This window comes from Tachypleus tridentatus, chromosome 1, assembly GCF_004210375.1.
Source record: "Tachypleus tridentatus isolate NWPU-2018 chromosome 1, ASM421037v1, whole genome shotgun sequence".
In the NCBI taxonomy this organism is placed as follows: domain Eukaryota; kingdom Metazoa; phylum Arthropoda; class Merostomata; order Xiphosura; family Limulidae; genus Tachypleus; species Tachypleus tridentatus.
Window position 1 is genome coordinate 94,752,215 of NC_134825.1, and position 20,379 is coordinate 94,772,593.

The 20,379-nt window shown below is 32.9% G+C and overlaps 1 protein-coding gene across 11 annotated transcripts in view; it reads right to left on the reverse strand.

Moving 5' to 3' along the window:
* LOC143255850 (proton channel OtopLc-like) overlaps positions 1-20,379 on the reverse strand; it is a 75,016-nt gene that overhangs the window by 38,358 nt on the left and 16,279 nt on the right. For 6 of the 11 annotated variants that reach the window (XM_076512222.1, XM_076512185.1, XM_076512250.1 and 3 more), the window contains one exon: positions 11,769-11,862. In XM_076512222.1, the coding sequence (XP_076368337.1) occupies positions 11,769-11,824 (56 nt within the window). In that variant the 5' untranslated portion in view covers positions 11,825-11,862. Of the gene's footprint in view, positions 1-6,109; positions 6,267-7,873; positions 8,114-11,768; positions 11,863-14,988; positions 15,056-16,279; positions 16,393-20,379 lie in introns of those variants that run through there. The other 5 variants (XM_076512209.1, XM_076512231.1, XM_076512192.1 and 2 more) reach the window with 5 other exon arrangements.

Genomic DNA, 20,379 nt, shown 5'->3' on the forward strand with positions numbered 1-20,379 from the left:
CCTCACTCCTTATTCGCAACAAAAAATGACCCATTTCTCCATTAGAATTGTTATCTGTGATGAAAACTGGGTTATTTACAACAATTACTGTCAATCTGGACAGTGGCTTGACCATGAAGAAGCACCCTTTGATGGTCATTAGCAGGTATGATCCATTATTCATTCTTAAGAAAATAAGAAACAATCACAACAGATAAATATTGTTGTGAACTTGAAATTATGCACCAAAAGGTGTCATAAAAACATCTAGCAACAGTCAATCTCAGTGAACCACTAATATTTTAGGACAGTGCTCGACCTCATGTCTCACATGTTACTGTCCAAAAAACTAAACGAACTTCAGTTTCATACTTTACATATAGTTAGACCTATATAACATGTTACCAAGACTAATCTTCAATTAGTTCTGTCATATGGTATAAGTAGTGGCCAGTACATAATGCAATAGGTTTAGTACATAGTGTAGATAACCACCATTGTGCACTGCAATACTTCTACTGGATGGTGTAAGTACCACAAGTATATACAACAATAATTCTACTATATGGAGTACATACTACTAGTATACACTTAAATAGTTCTACCATATGGTGAAAATACCACTAGTATATGCTATAATGATTCATATGGTGTAAATATCACTACTATATGCTACAATAGTTTTACCATGTGGTGTAAATAACTGGTAATACTTATTAAAATATAACAAATAATATACAGCAAATAACCCATATAATATGTAGTATACTAATTTTACCAAATGATACAAATAACGTATTCCTACTGATGCACTGAGCACAACTTAAAAACAAGAGAGAAAAACTGAGTTCCACAAATTTGGGCTCCTAAATATTAGGTTGTCCAGAAATAAATGTCGGAATTCTCACGATGACAATTATTAGAAGCTGAATATTGAGCAACTTATCATTCGTTGGTTGGTTGGTTTAATCCAACGTTTGTTGCTTACAGGGTGTTTTAATTGTCTGCTGTTTTAACTATACTCAGAGTAAGTTTCAAAACCCCAAGGAAGCATGGACAAGAAGAACTTTTGTCTGACTTTCCTCCATGACTTCAAACTTGGATGAAAAGCTACAGAAACTACACAGAACATCAACCAGCATTCAACCACGGATCTGTTACTGAATGTACATGTTTCGACATGAAGATCTAAGTCTTGTAGACCACGAAGGTCGTGGAAGGAAGCCATCCTTAGATGAAAACACATTGAGGGAAACATTGAAACAGACCCTCGCACAACAGTATGTGAGCTTGAAGAAAAGCTATGCACAAGCAAATAGCATTGCCAACCATCTGAGTTCGATTGAAAAGACGAAAAAGTTGGATAAAAGGGTTCCACATGAGCTGACTAAAGATCAACAAAATCGGCGTTATGAGGCCTGTCAAGGATGACGCTCCAAAAATTGAACAAATTGGGAATAGAGGTTCTACTTCATCCACTTTATTCTATATACCTTTTCACTACAGAGTTTCATTTTTTTAAACACTTTGATAACTTTTTGAACAATAAGTGCTTTCAAAACCAGGCAGCTGCAGAAGATGCTTCCAGGGAGTTCATTGACCATAGAAGCTTTGACTTCTACACTGACCATAGAAACTCTGATTTCTACAGCAGGGGCATAAACAGCATCCACACGTGAGCAAAAGTGTGTTAAAGCAAATGGTGCTTACTTTGATTAAAGCATGTTTAACAACACTGGCTTACACTTTTTTAAACTTCGCAGTTCAAAAATGAAATTTATTTCTGGATAATTTAATTTTAATATATTCGTGTAGAGTGTTGTTGAGTTTTCTTATAGCAAAGCCACATTGGGTATCTACTGAGCCCACCGAGGGGAATCGAACCATTGATTTTAGCGTTGTAAATCCGTAGACTTACCGCTGTACTAGCGGGGGCTACATATATATAGAGAGAGCGATAAGTATATATATGTATAGAGTTAAAATATATTACAACACATAATTTCTCTTGTACTTTTATTTTGTTGTGATTACAAAATTAAAGTACTGCAGTTCAAAATGTAGGAAAAAGCAACAAAATAGGCAAATTATTGATCTTTTCGTCCATGATGTTAGTAAGATACATTTAGCTTATTTACAATTTTAAGGAAATATCAACACATAACCACAAGTGATTTTGATCATGATCTGATCTAAATACAACGTAATGACGAGAAACCCACTTGATGTAAAAATGATTCTCAGGATGGCTGATATGGGTATTAATATCTTTACCAAAATACGGCAGAGAACAATGTTCTTCTTAGGTCATCTTCAGAGAAAAGGTCGAAACGTTGTTCTCTGCCTTATTTTGGTAAAAGTGTTAATACCCATACCAGCCATCCTGAGATATAAAGTAGTATACCGTTGTCACATGTGACTGTCCTTAGTTTGTGTATCAGTCATTACTGGCACAGATTTAAATTTTTACGTGCTTAGTTTCTCAATCAGGTACATGTTGGTACATAATTTTTTTTTCCTAAAAATATTGTCCATTACAGTTAATTTCATGTGATGTTGCTATTATAACGACAAAATAGAGAGAACTGAAACTCTGCTAACGTCAGATTTAAATGTTTAAATGACGCTTACTAGTGGTTAAACCGGATTCTAGAGGTGTTAGTCCGCAGGCATATCGCTGTGCCACTGGGGAGCAAATACCGAAGGAAAACTGCGCAAAAATGTCGTTAATGGCACTAACAAGTCACAGACAAATAAAGTTTCAAAAATAAAAATTCAAGAATATTGCATAAAAGTGGTGTTTGGAAAAGAGTTGCAGCAAAAAAATCATTTTTTGTGCGCAAAGAGATTAACATTAGCGAAACATGAATCTTTAGTTAAACGAGTCTGAATTTCAATTGCATATACGAGTCAGTAAGAGATTGCAGAAAGAGTGTCTTGTTCCAAAACTCAACAACTGTGATGGTTTGGGATGCAATATCTGTGAACAGTGTTAACCATTTTTACAAAACTGAAGAACTTTGGAGTAGATAAGTACCATAGTATGTAAGTCCAACATGCTCTACCTTCTGGAAAGAAGCTTGTTGGATATAATTTCATATTTTGAAAAGATGACATGAACAAACTTACAAGAAATATCGAGTTTATTTAACAAAGAAAGATAAAAAACCTCCAGTGAATTGAATAGATGCCAGAAGTCCAGAACTTAACCTCATAGAACAGAAATGAAAATTTCTGAACTCCATTCTTGACAAAAACACCAATAACCCTACGCAAGGGGATTTGGAGGCTGAACCTTCACAAAAAGGAAACAAGAGGTCGAAGTTCATCGAAATCTTTACAATTATAGAACGAGTAATTGGTTTCTTAATCTGTTGTGTGTTTTTTCTTTTCGATTTATTTTCTTCTTTCGGTAAAAATCCCTGTCCACATGCGTAAAGGGATTCGCTAGTGCGAATTAAATTAGTTTAAATGACCAAATAACCACTAGTATGAAATAAAATAGTTATGCCAGTATGCAGGAATTAACTACTACAATTCGTTAAAAGGTAAGTAGATGTCAAAAAAAAGTAGTCCGGAACATAATAGCTGCGTGTAACAGAATACTTCTTATAAGTACTTGTCGAAGTACATGTGTGCACTACTTTATGCGAACAAACACCTTACCGCATATTAAGTTTTGTTTAGAGTACGAAAATTGATAGTTAGAGTAGACTTAATGGGTGGTGGTTGGGAGTTATGCCAGTTAGTTTAGATAACTGGTTGGGGCCTTTCATTCTAGTATAATTTGTTTACTGGGCTACCAGTGCCTTTCTACCATAAAATTAGCTGGAACGCTAACTTTAAGAGGAAACTTTATTAAACTTACTTACCTCCAAATGACAGCACCTTATTCTTGTTTTTCATTTAATTTTTATTTTTTCTTCTTCTTCTTTACTTTGGAGAACAGCTACCTTCCAAACTGTCTGCAGGCAGTGAAGGGTGATATAGATGTGGGAATGTGGGCTTGAGTACTCACATTTCGCTCTCCTATTTCTAATTATATTATTTTAACTTTTAGGTCCTACTTCCTCAGTCACCTCCAAAGCCTAGGGTACATTCTATATCCTGTACCCTGAAATCCTTTCAATTAGTGCAGCGTTTTCTATTTTTTATTTTTATTTCGGCTTGTTTATGGTTGTAACAAACTACCATTAGTCAGAAGTCTGGATTTGCTGTTTTTAACGCTTGTTTGTTTTTTGTTTTGGAATTTCGCACAAAGCTACTCGAAGGCTATCTGTGCTAGCCGTCCCTAATTTAGCAGTGTAAGATTAGAGGGAAGGCAGCTAGTCATCACCACCCACCGCCAACTCTTGGGCTACTCTTTTACCAACGAAAAGTGGGATTGACCGTCACATTATAATGCCCCCACGGCTGGGAGGGCGAGCATGTTTGGCGCGACGCGGGCGCGAACCCGCGACCCTCGAATTACGAGTCGCGCGCCTTATGCGCTTGGCCATGCCGGGCCCGTTTTTAACGCAATCCTTCCTTTTGATTTTACTTAAATCTTAATATTCATACTCTCTTTAAATGCATATATACAAGTATATAAAACGTCTTACTTTACGATTACAAAAACTTTTGTAATTGTTTAAAAAGTAAGTTTGTAAAAAACAGCCCACATTTCAAACTTTTTAAACTAAATTATTATTTCATCCTTTTTTGTTTCGTGCACGTTAAAAAACCTATTTAATTTTCACATATAAACTGTAAGTAATTGTACTTTGCACTACTTTATCTCCATAGATAAACGCATTTATTAAATTTTATACATAACACCTATCTGACTTAACAAGATTTGCTTATAAAATAGCGTAAGAAGATCTAAAGCGGTTTAGCCCCAAACTGGGACGTAGAGACAAAACTTGGATTAGTCTGTAAAGAGGGAGACGACTCAACACAAATGCTCTTTTGCACAGTTCCCCGTGTTATGTCAAGACTACGATTCAGTAATCTCTGTGGAAATAGAAGTGAAGTAAGCTAAAAATATTATGCTTAAACTAATTACACCTTGGTACGAATAAAAAATATTTTAATGTAATTCCAGTTGTGTGAGTGCTTAGTACACACATCAGTAGAGTATTTTTTCAATAAATACCGTGTTTCTCCGATAATAAGACCTACCCATAAAATAAGACCTAGTGTGATTTTTGGGGATAGTTTTAATATAAGCCCTACCCTTAAAATAAGCCCTAGTTAAGAGTGGCAGGAAGAGGAAAGAAATTAAAAGAAATTAATTTATTAATTAGTTTAATAGTTAGTTAATTAGTTTGTTTAAGTATTAATCAGTTAGTTTAAAAGATTAATAATAGTTTATTTTAAATGGTTAGTTTAATAGTTTTACTTTGTAACTTCATTTTTTTAATATATCAAAATAAGACATCCCCCGAAAATAAGCCCTAGTGTCATATTTTGGAGTGAAAATTAATATAAGCCCTGTCTTATTTTCGGAGAAACACGGAATATGCGAACTGTTGCACAAGAATGTGTTTTATACAAAGGATGATCATTCATCTTCACGCTACTATAAGAGTAGAAATAATGGATTCTTTTTGTGAAAGTACGTGATACATATCTCGATTATTTTTCCAGTCACTATATTTTCAACCTTCTGTTATAGAGGGCGACACTTTACGAATATTATTATCCATAACTGCAATTTTCCTCCACCGTGACAATATAAAAACAACATATATACCGAAAATCGAATTATTCTTCTAAATGACGTAATTAGTTTCACATGTCTTTTCGTACAGAAAATCGCGCTTCAAGCATCTAAAACAAAAGCAATTTCAATTATTTGATAGAACATTTCTCTCCACATATACCTGTGTATATAGTGTTATGGAAAAATTCCTAGAGATTTTTCAAACAGCATAGAAATTTATCTGCTACAGGCACTTAGCATTCATGAAATTAATATTACATCAGTTAAGGAAATGCTGTTAAGAATTTAAATGTTTAATACTAACTTTTTCTTTAACAAATTAGTGTGTGTAAACAATATTCATATAATTAACGTGTGTGATAAATATGATTCTCATACTTTTCTAAACTGTTTATAATAAAGCAGTAATATAATTTTCCTTACCTTGCGATTTCTTCAACTCCCATATTTAATAACTGCCTAATTTGGCAGTTTCTATTTTTTAACAATCACTGCCAGAGAGTTATATTCAAATTCTGATCCCACTCACTTCACTTCAAATTGGATCGCATGTCTCACATTTGTTGTTTAGGGAAAAGGTAAAGCATATGGTAGGAAACAACAAACTAGAATAACAGTCGGTTGGGGGATAGGCACCGGCCACCCACAAATCTTTCGTAAGGCTATAGTAAATTTCGTAAAAAATGGTACACCTTCTCAGGGATAATGATTTTATCTATAACACGCATACAGAAGATAAAAGATAACAGTATCAGTCTATTCCTTCATCTAAAATATGGATTTTATCAGTTTGTATCAATACTCAATACTCTCTAAATAGCATACTCGTAGCATTAATACACACAATAGTGACCTACATACGATTTGATTTCTAACTACAAGGGGGGAAGTTAGAGAGCTGTACTTTATATACTTTGCCACCTGCTATGTCTTTAGAGATTTTTTCAGGTTTGTCATCAAACTGTTTTACTGTCATCGGTACGGGATGAAATCAAATTTGGCATGAAAAGAAAACTTCACAGGCTTAACAAAGCCAATGGTGTGTTAAAACATTACATGCAATTGTACAGTTCAGTCGTTCAATTAAGGTGGACACTTGTAGCTTAAGAAACATTGTAAGTGCATTTTAGCATATGGCTTGGCACAGCCAGGTGGTTAAGACGCGAGGGTTGCGGGTTCGAATCCCGGTCGCACCAAACATGCTCGCCCCTTTTAGCCGTGGGGGCGTTATAATGTGACAGTCAATCTCTCTATTCGTGGCTAAAAGAGTAGCCCAAGAGTTGACGGGGGGGGGGTGATGACTAGCTTGCCTTACACTGTCAAATTACGGTCGACTAGTGCAGACAGCTCTCATGTAGCTGCGCGAAAAATTCAAAACAAACCAACAAACATTTCAACATAATAAAGTACAATATTTATTCATCCCATACAAACATTATAATATCCACAAGGTATTCTTCGGTAATTATTTTGACGAACTTGTAACCTTAAACGTTTTTTGTGATTTGTTTTAGGGTAAAACTACATTGGGCTATCTACTATGTTCACTGTGAGGAATTGAACTTCGGATTACGACGTTGTAAGACCGAAAAGTTACCTCTGTCTCACCGGCGGCCATCTTTGGTGATAAATCACCCTAAAGTTGTCCATTTTTCTTCCGTAAACATTGTTCAAAATCGGAGAATTAAGGTACGTTATAAATCAAATTAAAGTGAAATTAGCAAAGTTAGAAAATTGTCAATACTTCCGTAGCTTTAATTTCTATGAAATAAAATATATTTTAAGCCCCTCTTCCAATAATACAGCGGTATGTTTGCGGACTCGCATAGCTAAACACCGGGTTTCGATATCCGTAGTGAGCAGAGCACAGATAACTCATTGTGTAACTTTGCGCTTAATTCCAAATAATTAATCAGACAGTATATTAAGTATCAATATACAATTTTCAGCACCATTTATGTAATTTATATTTGCTAAAAATTAAATACATTTTATAAGCTATTGGAAGAAAATAAATATACCAGTGTTCTGATTTAGATACTTTATCCAAAAACTATTTGGTGAGAGATTTTGCTGCAAATTAGCGGAAAGAAATTAGTATTATTTATAATAATAATAATTTATAATTGTTTTTGTTACAAAAATCCATTGTGAGTTTAAATTGAAACTATTTAGTTTTGTACTTACATTCTACCGGGCTAGCCTGTAGTTATAATTCTACAAACATTTAAACAGAATTCCAAAACTGTTTATATGCTTAATAAGTTACTTATCAAGTTCCTCTCTTATGTATGATACACCTCAGAACTGGATTACTAACACACTCGCTAATGGACTTCTAACAGATTTACTAACTAATCAACTCACTGCAACATTAATTACCAATAATGGTGCTTGACTACTTTACAATATTTTCCCACCCTTCACAGCCATTCGAGATGCCCCGGGAGGGCCACACTTCCATGGAATTTCTAGATATAATGCCAAAAACAGTCCTCTTTCAAACAAAATATTTAAAACAAAGCCTAAAACATTATCATGAAGGTAATACTTAAATATTGGTAAAAACAATAACAACAAATCTATATTTATGTATACGACAATCATATTATGCTATGAAACACATTTATCCAAACATATACATAGCATGAAATATATGTCTTGTTTCATAGAAGTAGTTTTGAAACGAGATCTCCCAAAAAACGGTGACGTCAAAAGTCTGCTAAAAAGAAACACTGTAACCAAGCCATCGAATGCTAGGTTTATATGTGTAATCACTCGAAAAACAGTGACGTCAAAAGTCTGCTAAAAAAAACACTGTAATCAAGCCATCGAATGCTGAGTTTAAATGTGTAAGTGCGGGCTGTACGCATAATATTTCATGCCATGCGTTAAACTTTCGATGCCCGATTAAACTTGGCTAGATGAAACTGCTGTAACTGTTCCTTGTCCAACTGACTGTGTCAGTTCAGTATAAACTATAAAGGTTCTTCCTTGTATTCTTGACTAGCAAGTTTTAAGTAGGTCATGTTAGTTACCCTCTCCCCTTCTGCAACATGTTGTATTTATTATTATTCTAAAATTGTATAGAAGAAGCTAATGCTAATCCTTGTCAATTTAAGAAATCAAGTCGATTTAACTCTGACTTATAATCTTAAAATTTCACAGGTACATTATTCAAAATTTTCAAATTCCCTTTTTTTTTTGTAGTCAGCGAAACATGCAGGTGAAATAGGATCATTGTTTATATTTTAATAACTTTTCATGTATAAATAAATAAACGTTTCATATTTGAAAGCTGACTTTGTAATGGCCTGCCACAATTATTTTAAGCAAAGGACAGTTATTTTGTTTAACACGAAACAGCTATTCACTGCCGAACAATGTTTGTTCTTTACAGTTGATGTACCTAGAAACTTCGTTGTATAGTTTATTCTCATTTAAGCTTCCACTTGTATTTCATTAGGTTTCTTTTTCACTTTGAAATGTTGGAGTTCCACCGCTGAATCCTCCAAATTTTCCAACACTTCTAAAGGCAGAAAGTAATTATTTTGGGACAGTGTTGAATAATTTTTTTTAAAATATATATTATGTATATGTGTGAAAGAGGCATAAAATTTTAAAACATTTTCTAAACAATTTATGCATCAAATTGCTTGTGGGCCCCTCACAATATGCGATTCACAGAAAAAAAAAATTAAAATGTCATTAATACTGTTAATTACCAATACGGTTTTTATACATTTTACAAAGAAAATGATTGTTTTCTTACAGTCGTTGTGTAGGTTATTTACATTAAGTGTTATAAAAGGAAAAACCCACCAAAAACAAACCATAAACACAGTACTTGTTTGTTGTTAAGCACAAAGTTACACAATGAAATATCCGTGATCTGCCTATCACAGATATCGAAATCCAGTTTCTAGCATTGTAAGTCCTTAGAAAACAGGTGACAAAGGAAGAGCAGAGTAGCATATTTGAAGGTTAACACTCTGCTTTGCCAAGATTTGGATTCTGTGATTATTGCATTTCCTTGTGTAAGATATATTCTCTTAACATCATAATAAATCTAATATAGGGATTTTTTGAACTACATTTATTTGGCCTGTCAGTGGTGTTAACTTAAAATAGTGTCAAAGTATGTGACCCTTCAATTTACTTTATATATCACAATTTGGGTAAGGAGTATCACTTCATCTTTGTATTTGCTGTATGCAAAACAATGGTATGTACAGCATTTAAAAAATTCTCACAGTATAATATTTATATTTTGACACATTTTCACTTTAGTTCAAGCTTCAGAATATTCCTGTTTGTTTCTTTATTGAATTATTTTCAAAACTACTCGAGGGCCTTTTGTACTAGCCATCCGTAATTTTGAAGTAATAGGTTAAAGGAAAGACAATTAGTCAACATCTCCAATGTTCAACTCTTGGACCAATCTTTACTAATTAATAATGGGATTTATTGTTGCATTAAAATTCCCCACAACTATAGGAGCAAGTATGTTCAGTAACGGAGTTCAATCCCGCGATACACAGATTGCACCAGGATATGCCAGGCCCAAACAATTTCTATCTTCAGAGGCTGAAAAGCAATGCTATTCTGGTTCCATATTTTGCTGTAAGGATTTAACATCTGTCCATTTCATACAAGCTCTCTCAAACAGATGTGAACCATTCACTTTGTCTCAAGTATCAGAATTTAAAAACATATCACTCTTAATCTTACTAAATTTCACTAAATCTTACAACTCATAATATCTCATCTATAATTTTTTGAAAAATTTGTCATTTGACTCTATTTACTAACTATTTATTCCAATGTAATGAAGCTTACATGTACTTTCAGTTCGAGAAAATTTAAGTGTTTTTGCTCCAATTGCACATTTTATATATTAATATTAATATATAATACTGGGACAAATGGTGCAAACTATATATATTCATAATATGAGATGTATTTTAGTTACATATTAAAAATAATGTAATATCTAGTTTCAATTATTTGCCCACCCTTCCTCCAGTGGCATAGCAGTATGTCTGTGGACTCATACCACTAAAATCCAGGTTTCGATACCTGTGATGGGTAGAGCACAAATAGCCCATTATGTAGCTTTGTGCTTAATTCTAAACAAACAAACAAGTTTGAATTAATAACAAATTATTATTATATAATTAGCCCTACCCCAACTTTATATCAAATTCACATTTTGTACCATACTAGTGTGTATAAAAGGCATTACAAGAAATACCAATAACACGTTTTGACAACTATTGGTACCTGTTGGTATCATACACATATAATTGTGAGTTTGTAACTCGATATAACTAAAAGTTCTAAAGAAGTGACATTCATTCTGATTTTCCATTTCACAGTTCAAAGCATATTTCATGAGATTATTCAGCCTTGTGTTTGTATTTCACAGCACTAAATATTGCAAAGAATTTAGAATGTCATAAACTTATATAAGCACCAGATGTTGTTAGTGCCAGCTGATAGTTCCTGAGACTAAGTTTGTGCAAGTTCATCTACTTTCTTTCAGAAATTTTATTATAGGCGAAGAGGGGGTTCTTTTTTAATCTTGTCAAGTGGGGAGTTTACTTTTTATCCATACTTTCAAGGTAGGTTATCTTAACCCTGTTATATACCAATCTATGTAGGTCTAATGCACGTTTTATCTAGAAAGAGAATGTGTCCATAGCAAAAAAACGAATGATAAAAAAGCTATTGTAATTTTTCAAAACTTAAAACTGTTGTTGTTTAGAGATGTAAAGAACAGTCGTCTTAATTTATTTGCAATAATAAACATTTCTCATGAACATGAGAAACCTCTAACATTAAAATATACACTGGTCTAATGGCATTTCTAACAGTTAATAACTGAGCTTAATTTCTTATTTTTACAATATGAGGTTAACGGTATCATCAGAAAACACTGAATTATTTGGAAACATAAAACAGAGATATCTCCTGAAATATTTATATCAAAATTAATGTTTATCATAAACCTTATCAAGTTTTTTTAGTAACTACATTATAAAAAGTTACCAGTGTAAATAAGGTTTTTTATCAAACTTACCAGCCATCATCCACTGGTTCTGATAAATCCATTTCAAAATCCCTAGCTTGCGTCATACTACACTGGCTATGGATTGCCTTCAATCTTGAGACTACTGGATAAAAATATATAGAAAAATGAAAGTTAACAATGTAAATATAAGTATGCATTAATCATTACTTTAACATACAGCATAAAGTTGTAGTACTAAATATGAGAAAATTAAGAAAACCCAATAAAATGTTCATCATGGTTACTATCACAGGATGTCCAAAGTTAGTTATGTTAATTGACAGAACAAAAGCCAAAGAGGCAAAGTGTATGACTATGTTGACATCATAGAGTCATTCAGGTTATATGATATTACCATGTTCAATAGGTCATTGAGAAATGAAACAAATTATTTCCATCATTTAGGAAATTATGAGAAGGAAGACTAAGACTAGTTTCTGAATTTTTTGCACTTGGATAGGAACCCACGTGCCTACCAAACAAACAAAATGGTTGAGTACTTTATGTGAAAAATATTTTTAATGTACAAATCACCAAGTCATGTGAAAACTACAATCAATATAAAGTCACGGTGAAATAACATGCATTAATACTATATTTTTACATTGTTCAGTATTTCGTAGGTAGCATCCTGCCATGAAAATTTATAACTTTTGGGAAGTGCATACAACAACTCTTACTATATTTTTACATTGTTCAGTATTTCGTAGATAGCATCCTGCCATGAAAATTTATAACTTTTGGGAAGTGTATGCAACAGCCCTTACTATATTTTTACATTGTTCAGTATTTAGTAGGTAGCATCCTGCCATGAAAATTTATCACTTTTAAGAAGTGCATGCAACAGTTCTTACTATATTTTTACAGTGATCAGTGTTTCGTAGGTAGCATCCTGCCATGAAAATTTTTCACTTTTGAGAAGTGTATGAAACAGCTCTTTCTTATGTAAAATATCATACTTTCAGATCAGAAATATATTTCATGATTGAGTATTTAAAAGTTTCAAAACATGGATATCCCTTGTGCTTAATGGCATTGGAAAACAAAGGAATATGGATCAACTTGAGATACAAGGACTACCAAGAAAAGAGTATGTAACAAGTTGTAATCCAGCCACGATAAGCAAACATTGCATCTTGTAAAATGTGAGAATCCACTAACACAAAGCTCAGTGGGAAAGAAGTCCACATGTCCCATACAGCTGTGTGAAATAACCAAGAAGAATCTTCATCAAGAAAAGTGGCATGAGTTGCTTTCATGGCATATCTGTTCAACCATAACATATGCAGCTGATATTTGAATGAAATGGGTATTTGTGCTGTTCTACATTAAAACATACCAGTTGATTTGCATCACCTTTGGATTTTTGTGAGACTATTAAGACAGGTGCTGTGAGACTGGCATCCTCATTCTGGGTAGTTTAATGAAAGCCTATGGAGAGAATGAGAGAGTGCTTTGAATATGACAGCCTTATGATGGAGTCTTTTTCAATGGAAACTATGTTGAAGGGCTATTGTCAAGATACACATTCATTATAATTATATAGGGCATGACAGAACATGTCAACATGGACTATAATGTCATGGTAAGGGCCCAAAATCATTTTAATATCACTTAATCTCTTATGTTAAAGGAGCTAACAGCCAGCAAATTCTGTTAAGTCTGTTGATTTCTAGTGAAGCATGAATAAAACCTGCCCATTGATTCACAAGAGAATGGCAATCTGTTTATTCCTTCAGGTGTGCTGGTCAGTTTAACATATACAGGACTGAGCACTGCCTTTGAAAATACATGAATTTTAGGTAGTTTGCATTTGACATAGGAGCAGATAGCCACTACCATATAAACCACTGCTGTGGTCAATAAATACAGACTTTTTCCTCACCAGTGATGACATATTTGTAGCAAACAGAGAAACTTGACTCTGCATCAGTGTCAGTGCCATCACTAAGTATGGAAGAGTTAATATTACATATAATTTGGGGTTAGATGTCCCACAGCTTTAAATGGGAGTATAACCATGCACCAGGTGAATTTCAGCTTCGCGATAAAGTGTCGACAAGAATAATCAGAAAAACAGAGAAGTACAGAAGGGTATGTAAACAATAACATTAACATTTCACATAATACACAAATAGTTTTTCATGGTATTTTGAGAAAACAGTCTTAAGTTGTATAATGAACTAATGTTATGATTGGTGCAATGCCTTAGACCTGCTAATTTCTGTCAATAAAATCAATTCACGCTTGCTCAAACTGTTATTTTACCATGACATATAACAGTTTTATTGATGAAATTTAAGGTTCACAATCATAATGCCCTTTAAACTTAGTTGTGGAAGCCCAAGAACTAAAATGCTTATATCTAAAAGCATAATCCAACATGGTGGCAGTCAGTCAATAACATATTATTATTATTATTATTATTATACATTTGTAATCAGACTTCCTAGAGATACCATGCAATACCACATGGATATAAGAGAAATTGCATCATTATCTAAAACTCTGACATGAGCAACAGGTAAGGGGTGGTAACCTCAAGTAAGTTAGGTCAAATAAAAATACTTGTTTTCCTATTACATTTCATTTAAAATTAGGATAGGTATGTAGATACAAATTTTTTCTTTAACATTTTCTAAATTGTAAGGCAAGTAAGTTTGATGCTATTCTTTTTACTTCCTACTAACATTTCAGTGTATCTTTATACACCTGAACTTCTGCATGGTTTTTAATATTTGAAGTAAAATAATTAATCAGATTGAAATAGCAATAGATTAGGAATATGGCTACTGTGTATAAAACATTTCCCTAATGTACACAGACCTACTATATAACACTTATGGATTTTCAGGTTAAATTATGAAGTAATACTGATTTAACTGAATTTAAGCAAAGATGTAAGTACACTGAACAGGTGTGACATAAAATGAAAACATTTTTCTTTTATGTTCATCAAAGAAAAAACAGTGTATCTGAGTGTTTTATGAATGCATTCAGTTTGTCTGTCACTAGACTCAGGAACTAATTAACTCGCTGTCTGCCCCAAGATGTCTTCTGTTTAACCAACTCACTTAAGATCTGGAACAAGAATGTTTACTATACCACAGTTTATTCCAGAATGTTCAAATTAATGACAAATGTCAAACTTACATATAGCGACTAGCACTATCTATATTACTGAACATTGTCATTTAACACAAAAGAGGGAGTGACCTTGAAATATCACCTGATCTTTCACTGTAGAACACTGGCTGTCAACATTTGTGTACAATGTGCAGCATTACAGCTAAACATCCATGGGTAGTACAGGTGTTATCACTATAAGATGGCAATAGAAAAAAGCAAGCTTGAACAAACTTGAACTGACTTTCTTGCCCAAATGTTAAAAAACTGCATAAACTAAAAATAAACTAAAAACTTTCTACATTAAAATACAAAAGTAGAAACTACGTGGTGTGCCTGCAACCCACACAATTCTTTTTCCCTCTGTTTCGAGCTTGTTCTCAAGTTGATAATTAAACTTAACTTTATACTTTCATCCTGGTCAAGAAGTATATTACTTTCTCTAGCCCATATAAACACTTATACACAACATGAATGATACAATTCTTAAGCAAAGGAGTACAACTCCAAAAGCTAAAACCTTTAACCCTTTAATGTAGTAAAATACAATATATATATATATATATATATATATCAGAAAAACGTTTAATGAAGAAATAAAAAATAGCAATGTTGAAATACACTTTTATAACAAAACCATATATATCTATAAAGAGAAAAACCTTTTAATATAGAAATAATACAAAATGGAAAAATAAACTTTTGACAAAGGAATGTAAGTTTGTTATTAAGCACAAAGTTACATAAAGGTCTATCTGTGTTCTGCTCAAAACAGGTATTGAAATCTGGTTTCTTGCATTATAAGCCTGCAGACATACTGTTGTACCACTGGGGATAGAAATGTAAGAAACCACAAATAATATCCTTCATCTAAAATAAAAACATTAAACAAAATTCATTATTCAAGCAGAATGATCAAACACAAAAAATGGTTGAAAATGACCAAAAATACTGTAGAAAATATGTATTTTCTCAAAGCAAAACTTCATCGGGATATCTGATGTGTGCACAGAGGGGAATCGAACTGCTGATTTTATTGTAATAAATCTGTAGACTTACTGCTGTATTAGTGGGGAACTAGTACAATCTCACATTGAATATTTTTAGACTGAATTTATAAAAAATCCAGTACTTTACATTAAATCAGAATACCAAAAAAACCTACGTAATAATTACATTAACATAATCCAAACCTTTCAACATAAGCAACAGAACCAAAAAGATTAACGTTAAACACTTTTATTTTATAACAAAGTGAAACAAATTAAATATTAACTAATTTTTTTTTTCTTTCAATAATAACTCAAAACACAGCATAGAAAAAGCTCAGGAGTAAAAATATGAATAAGGCAAATTAACTTAAAGCTTAAATCAAAAGAAAAAACTGAAATTACCTAAGAAAATTGTCATCCCCTGCTGGGACAATGGTAAGTTATATATTTACAAAGCTAAAATCAGGGGTTTGATCTCCCTCAGTGGACACAGCAGACAGCCTGAGGTAACTTTGCTATAAAAAAAACAACAACCTACACACACAAGGAAATTGTCAATATATTTGTTAGATTAAAAGGCTGGATTAAAAAAAAAACATCACTTAACAAAGGACAAACATCCTTTAAAGCAACTACCATTCAGGCTTCTTTGGAGCACATACATATAACCAGTACTGAAGGACAGAATCATTCTACTTTTATTGCTTATTTTGCTATCCCCAGTTTTCATTGTAAGTTTGATGTGGACTCTGGATAGGTGAGCAGAATAATATGTGACATGTTTCTATTGATAAGAAAAGGCAAATGCATTTGAAAGGATTCCTCTGGCTCAATTCACTAGAACTAGTATAGAAACAGAAAACTGAAATATAGTAGATCTTACTGTCAACAATAGAGATGAGTTGGATGAGTTTTGTGTCATGCCATGTAATGTACTATATAATTTTGAGGAATGATGGAACATGGTTTGCTATGGGAATGATGACTTATATACTTCGATGGTATTTTAGCCTACACGTTAAAACATTTGTATGGCATTTTCTTGATTGAGACATGGAATTTAAAATTACACCAAGAGAAATGTTATCTTATGGAATACTAAGTAAAGACAAAGTGTCTATAAACCTAGTTAAATAAAATCAGTGATAAACTGTCCCAAAACTACAAATAATAAAAGAGTAAGAAGTTTTGTGTTAACTTTTATATAATAACAAAATCACTTTCTTTGTTAACAAAAGCTAAATTCCATTTTATATGGACTGTAGACTTGCGTAGTCACTTCAATTATGTGCCTTGGTTTATGCATCTAAAAAGGATCTTTCATTCATCATGAATATGGATGTAAGTGACAGAAGAATTGGAACGGTACTGTCACAAGGTAACAAAGATTATTTTATAGCATATTGAAATAAATACTAACACCACCTGGGGGACATAACATCATAACTAAAAAGTAACTGCTCAAAGTTTTTGTGTCTAGCAGGAACTTTGTTTTTACTGTTTTTATGAAAGAAGTAGATTACATGCATTGAAGTGACTTGGGAACTTTATAGAAACTGAAGGTAAGAACACATTTTGGATAGCAACATTGTAAGAGTAAATTTTTGCACTATAAAACCAACCAGGTCAGTAGTATGGAAATGCATTTAGCTTTCTGATGGCAAGTGAGAACTTGTTAGCTTGCAGTTGTCTGGAACCTGGGAATGATGTTGTCATGAAAGCTAAAAATCAGTCATTCCAATTAAACATACAAATAGCAATTATTCCACAGATGACTGAATACCAAAAGTGACAATACACAGGCTTGGAGTAGAATAGTTAAATGAGCTAAACCTAGTTTGGGCACTACTTTATATGCAGCAGAGTGAAGCATGACCATCATAGATAGGTGAATGTAACAAAGTAGGACATAACTTCTGGCAGTTACTTGAGCAGTTGGGTTATGGATGAAAGTGCTATACCATTACCACAACTCACAAGCTTTAATGTGGCTTATTGTCTTAAATTCTCTGAGACATAAGATTCTTTGAGCATTACATGATCCACTAACTGAAGGGCATTACAAAAGGTCTTACACAAGAGCTATCTTGCAGAGACAGTTTTTTTGGTTTCATTACTGAAAAGACATAAAATGATGATAAAATAATTTATTGCCCATGAGCACAGAGAAAGAATTATCTGTGCCACAAACTGATACTGAGTTGTCGTTCCTCTCTATTAAAAATAGATTTAGATAATATTTGACTTTTCCCCAAACCAGTTATAGTAATCATTGTAGTGGTAATTGATTATTTCACTAAGTGGGCTGAAAACTATGCACTGGATGATACTTTGGTGGAAATGGTCACTGACAATTTAGCCAAACACTGCATAACTTGTTTTGGTGCACTACCAAGGAAAAATATTTAATCAGTTGTTTGCTGAGTTGTGTCAAATACTGAGTATTTTATACTTCACTTTATCATCTTAGGTCTGATAGGTTGGCTGAGTGAATCATCCAAAAGGTCAAGTTGATACTTTCTAAGATTTTGAGTTCATGATGAATTGACTTTAAAACCATCACCAACCATATTCAGTTATGATGCACAAGAGAACAGAGCAATAGTTTAATGGCTACTCCTTGAATACATTTATAGCTGCAATCTCATTTATGATTCCATCTGTTGTAAGCTGCTGGAAAGTACAGTGAAGTATGTGTGATGGTCATGAAGATATAAATATGTTGAAAGAACATTAGTTCGAATAAGAAGCCTGGGTGCAGCTTTGATATTCATAAGCAGCACTTAAGTTTTCAGATAAGGCTAAATTTGAGCTTATCTCATGATGTGGTAACCTAATCCACCAAAATGTAATATTATTTGATCTTATGGGATATAAAAAAACATCAAACATTTTAACAATCTGAACTTGTACAAAAATGATGAAACTGTGAAATATTTGCTCAGATATGAAGCACAAAGTGAAGAAGCCAAACCTGCAGATTATGATGAGTATGTCAACAGAGGCAGAAGGAAAAAAAATGATGTCATACCTTCCCTGGATGTCATTAAAGTATTAAAGGTTAAAGGAATGAAATGTGTTAAAATGGAAAAAAATAAAAAGTGAACTATCACTGATGAGGAATTGAATTTAAAACATGAAAAGAAGACATAAAAATTGAAATATTAGCAACTTCTACTTTTCTCAAACAGAAGTCTGTTTTTTATAAAGACTGAAAAGAACGTTTTAAATCACCAAAATTCACAAAACACCATTTGTCTGCACTTGAACATTCACAAAACTGGATTACAAGAACCTGATGTGATCTCTGATTCATGCAACAGTCATAAAGCAATCCTCTATACAGCAAGGAAAATAGGATACATATAATACACATATACTGTAAAACAGTAAATAAGTTCCCTGACCAAACATTCTCGAGAAAGTAGCATCCTAGACTGAATTTAACACTTTATCTATCCTGTATTTAGGATGTTTCAAATCAGAGTTTAGAAAAATGAGAAAATCCTGTAGAAAATAAGTATATACGGGTGTTTGGAAAGTCACTGTGCACTTATATATTTATTAACAGACATGTTTCAATATAGAATACAGGAGGTAAATATGAATGACAATTATAAACAATGTTGAACGTGACCCCCGTTGGCATCAATACAGGCCTGGATCCTTCTTATTTTGTTTCTAAACACCGCTATCAATTGCTGGCTTGAAATATATTGAATAAAATATGATTACAAAACTGCACAGTGACTTTCTGAACACCCTGTAGTATAGGAGAGGAAAGTGTATAATTCTTGTCTTAACATATGCTTTTCCTTGAGTTGGTTTTAATATACTTCAACAACAATTTAAATTTTGCAATATAATCCAGTGAAATAACATCAAAATCATGAGCCTCATTCAAAATGGATACAAATTACGTAAAATAGCACAAGATGAACACCATCAGTGGTATATGATAGCATACAAAATAAATTATCACTACAAAAAGCTTACAAGTGCAATAAATACCTTCACTATCATGCATACAAGGCTAACTGAATAAATAACATAATGCATAGAAAATACAAAATAAACTCTTTAACATTGAAATTAAACATTAATTCAAGATGACTCTTTAAAATACAGAGTCAGGGTGTGAGGACAAAAGCTATTATTAAGTATAAGATTCAACATGGTTAGAGGTTCTTCTACAAACTCTCATCTGAAGTAAGAAAGCCTACTTCCATTTCCATGCCATTGGACAAGTTTATGTTTTATAGTAAAGTTGTACCCTGCAACATTATTATCCAATATATAATCATAATTTTTAGTCCTCTAAAATTCATAAGCCACTTCAATGATGCATAATTTAGTTACTTAAGCAGTAAATTTTTGACCACACAAATATTATCAAAAGTGTTTGACAAATACTATAACTACAAACAGTTTTGTTGGGTTTTTTTTTAATACTGTAACATATACTGGTAGATTTTAGCATATGGCTTGTATGTGCTCTGACC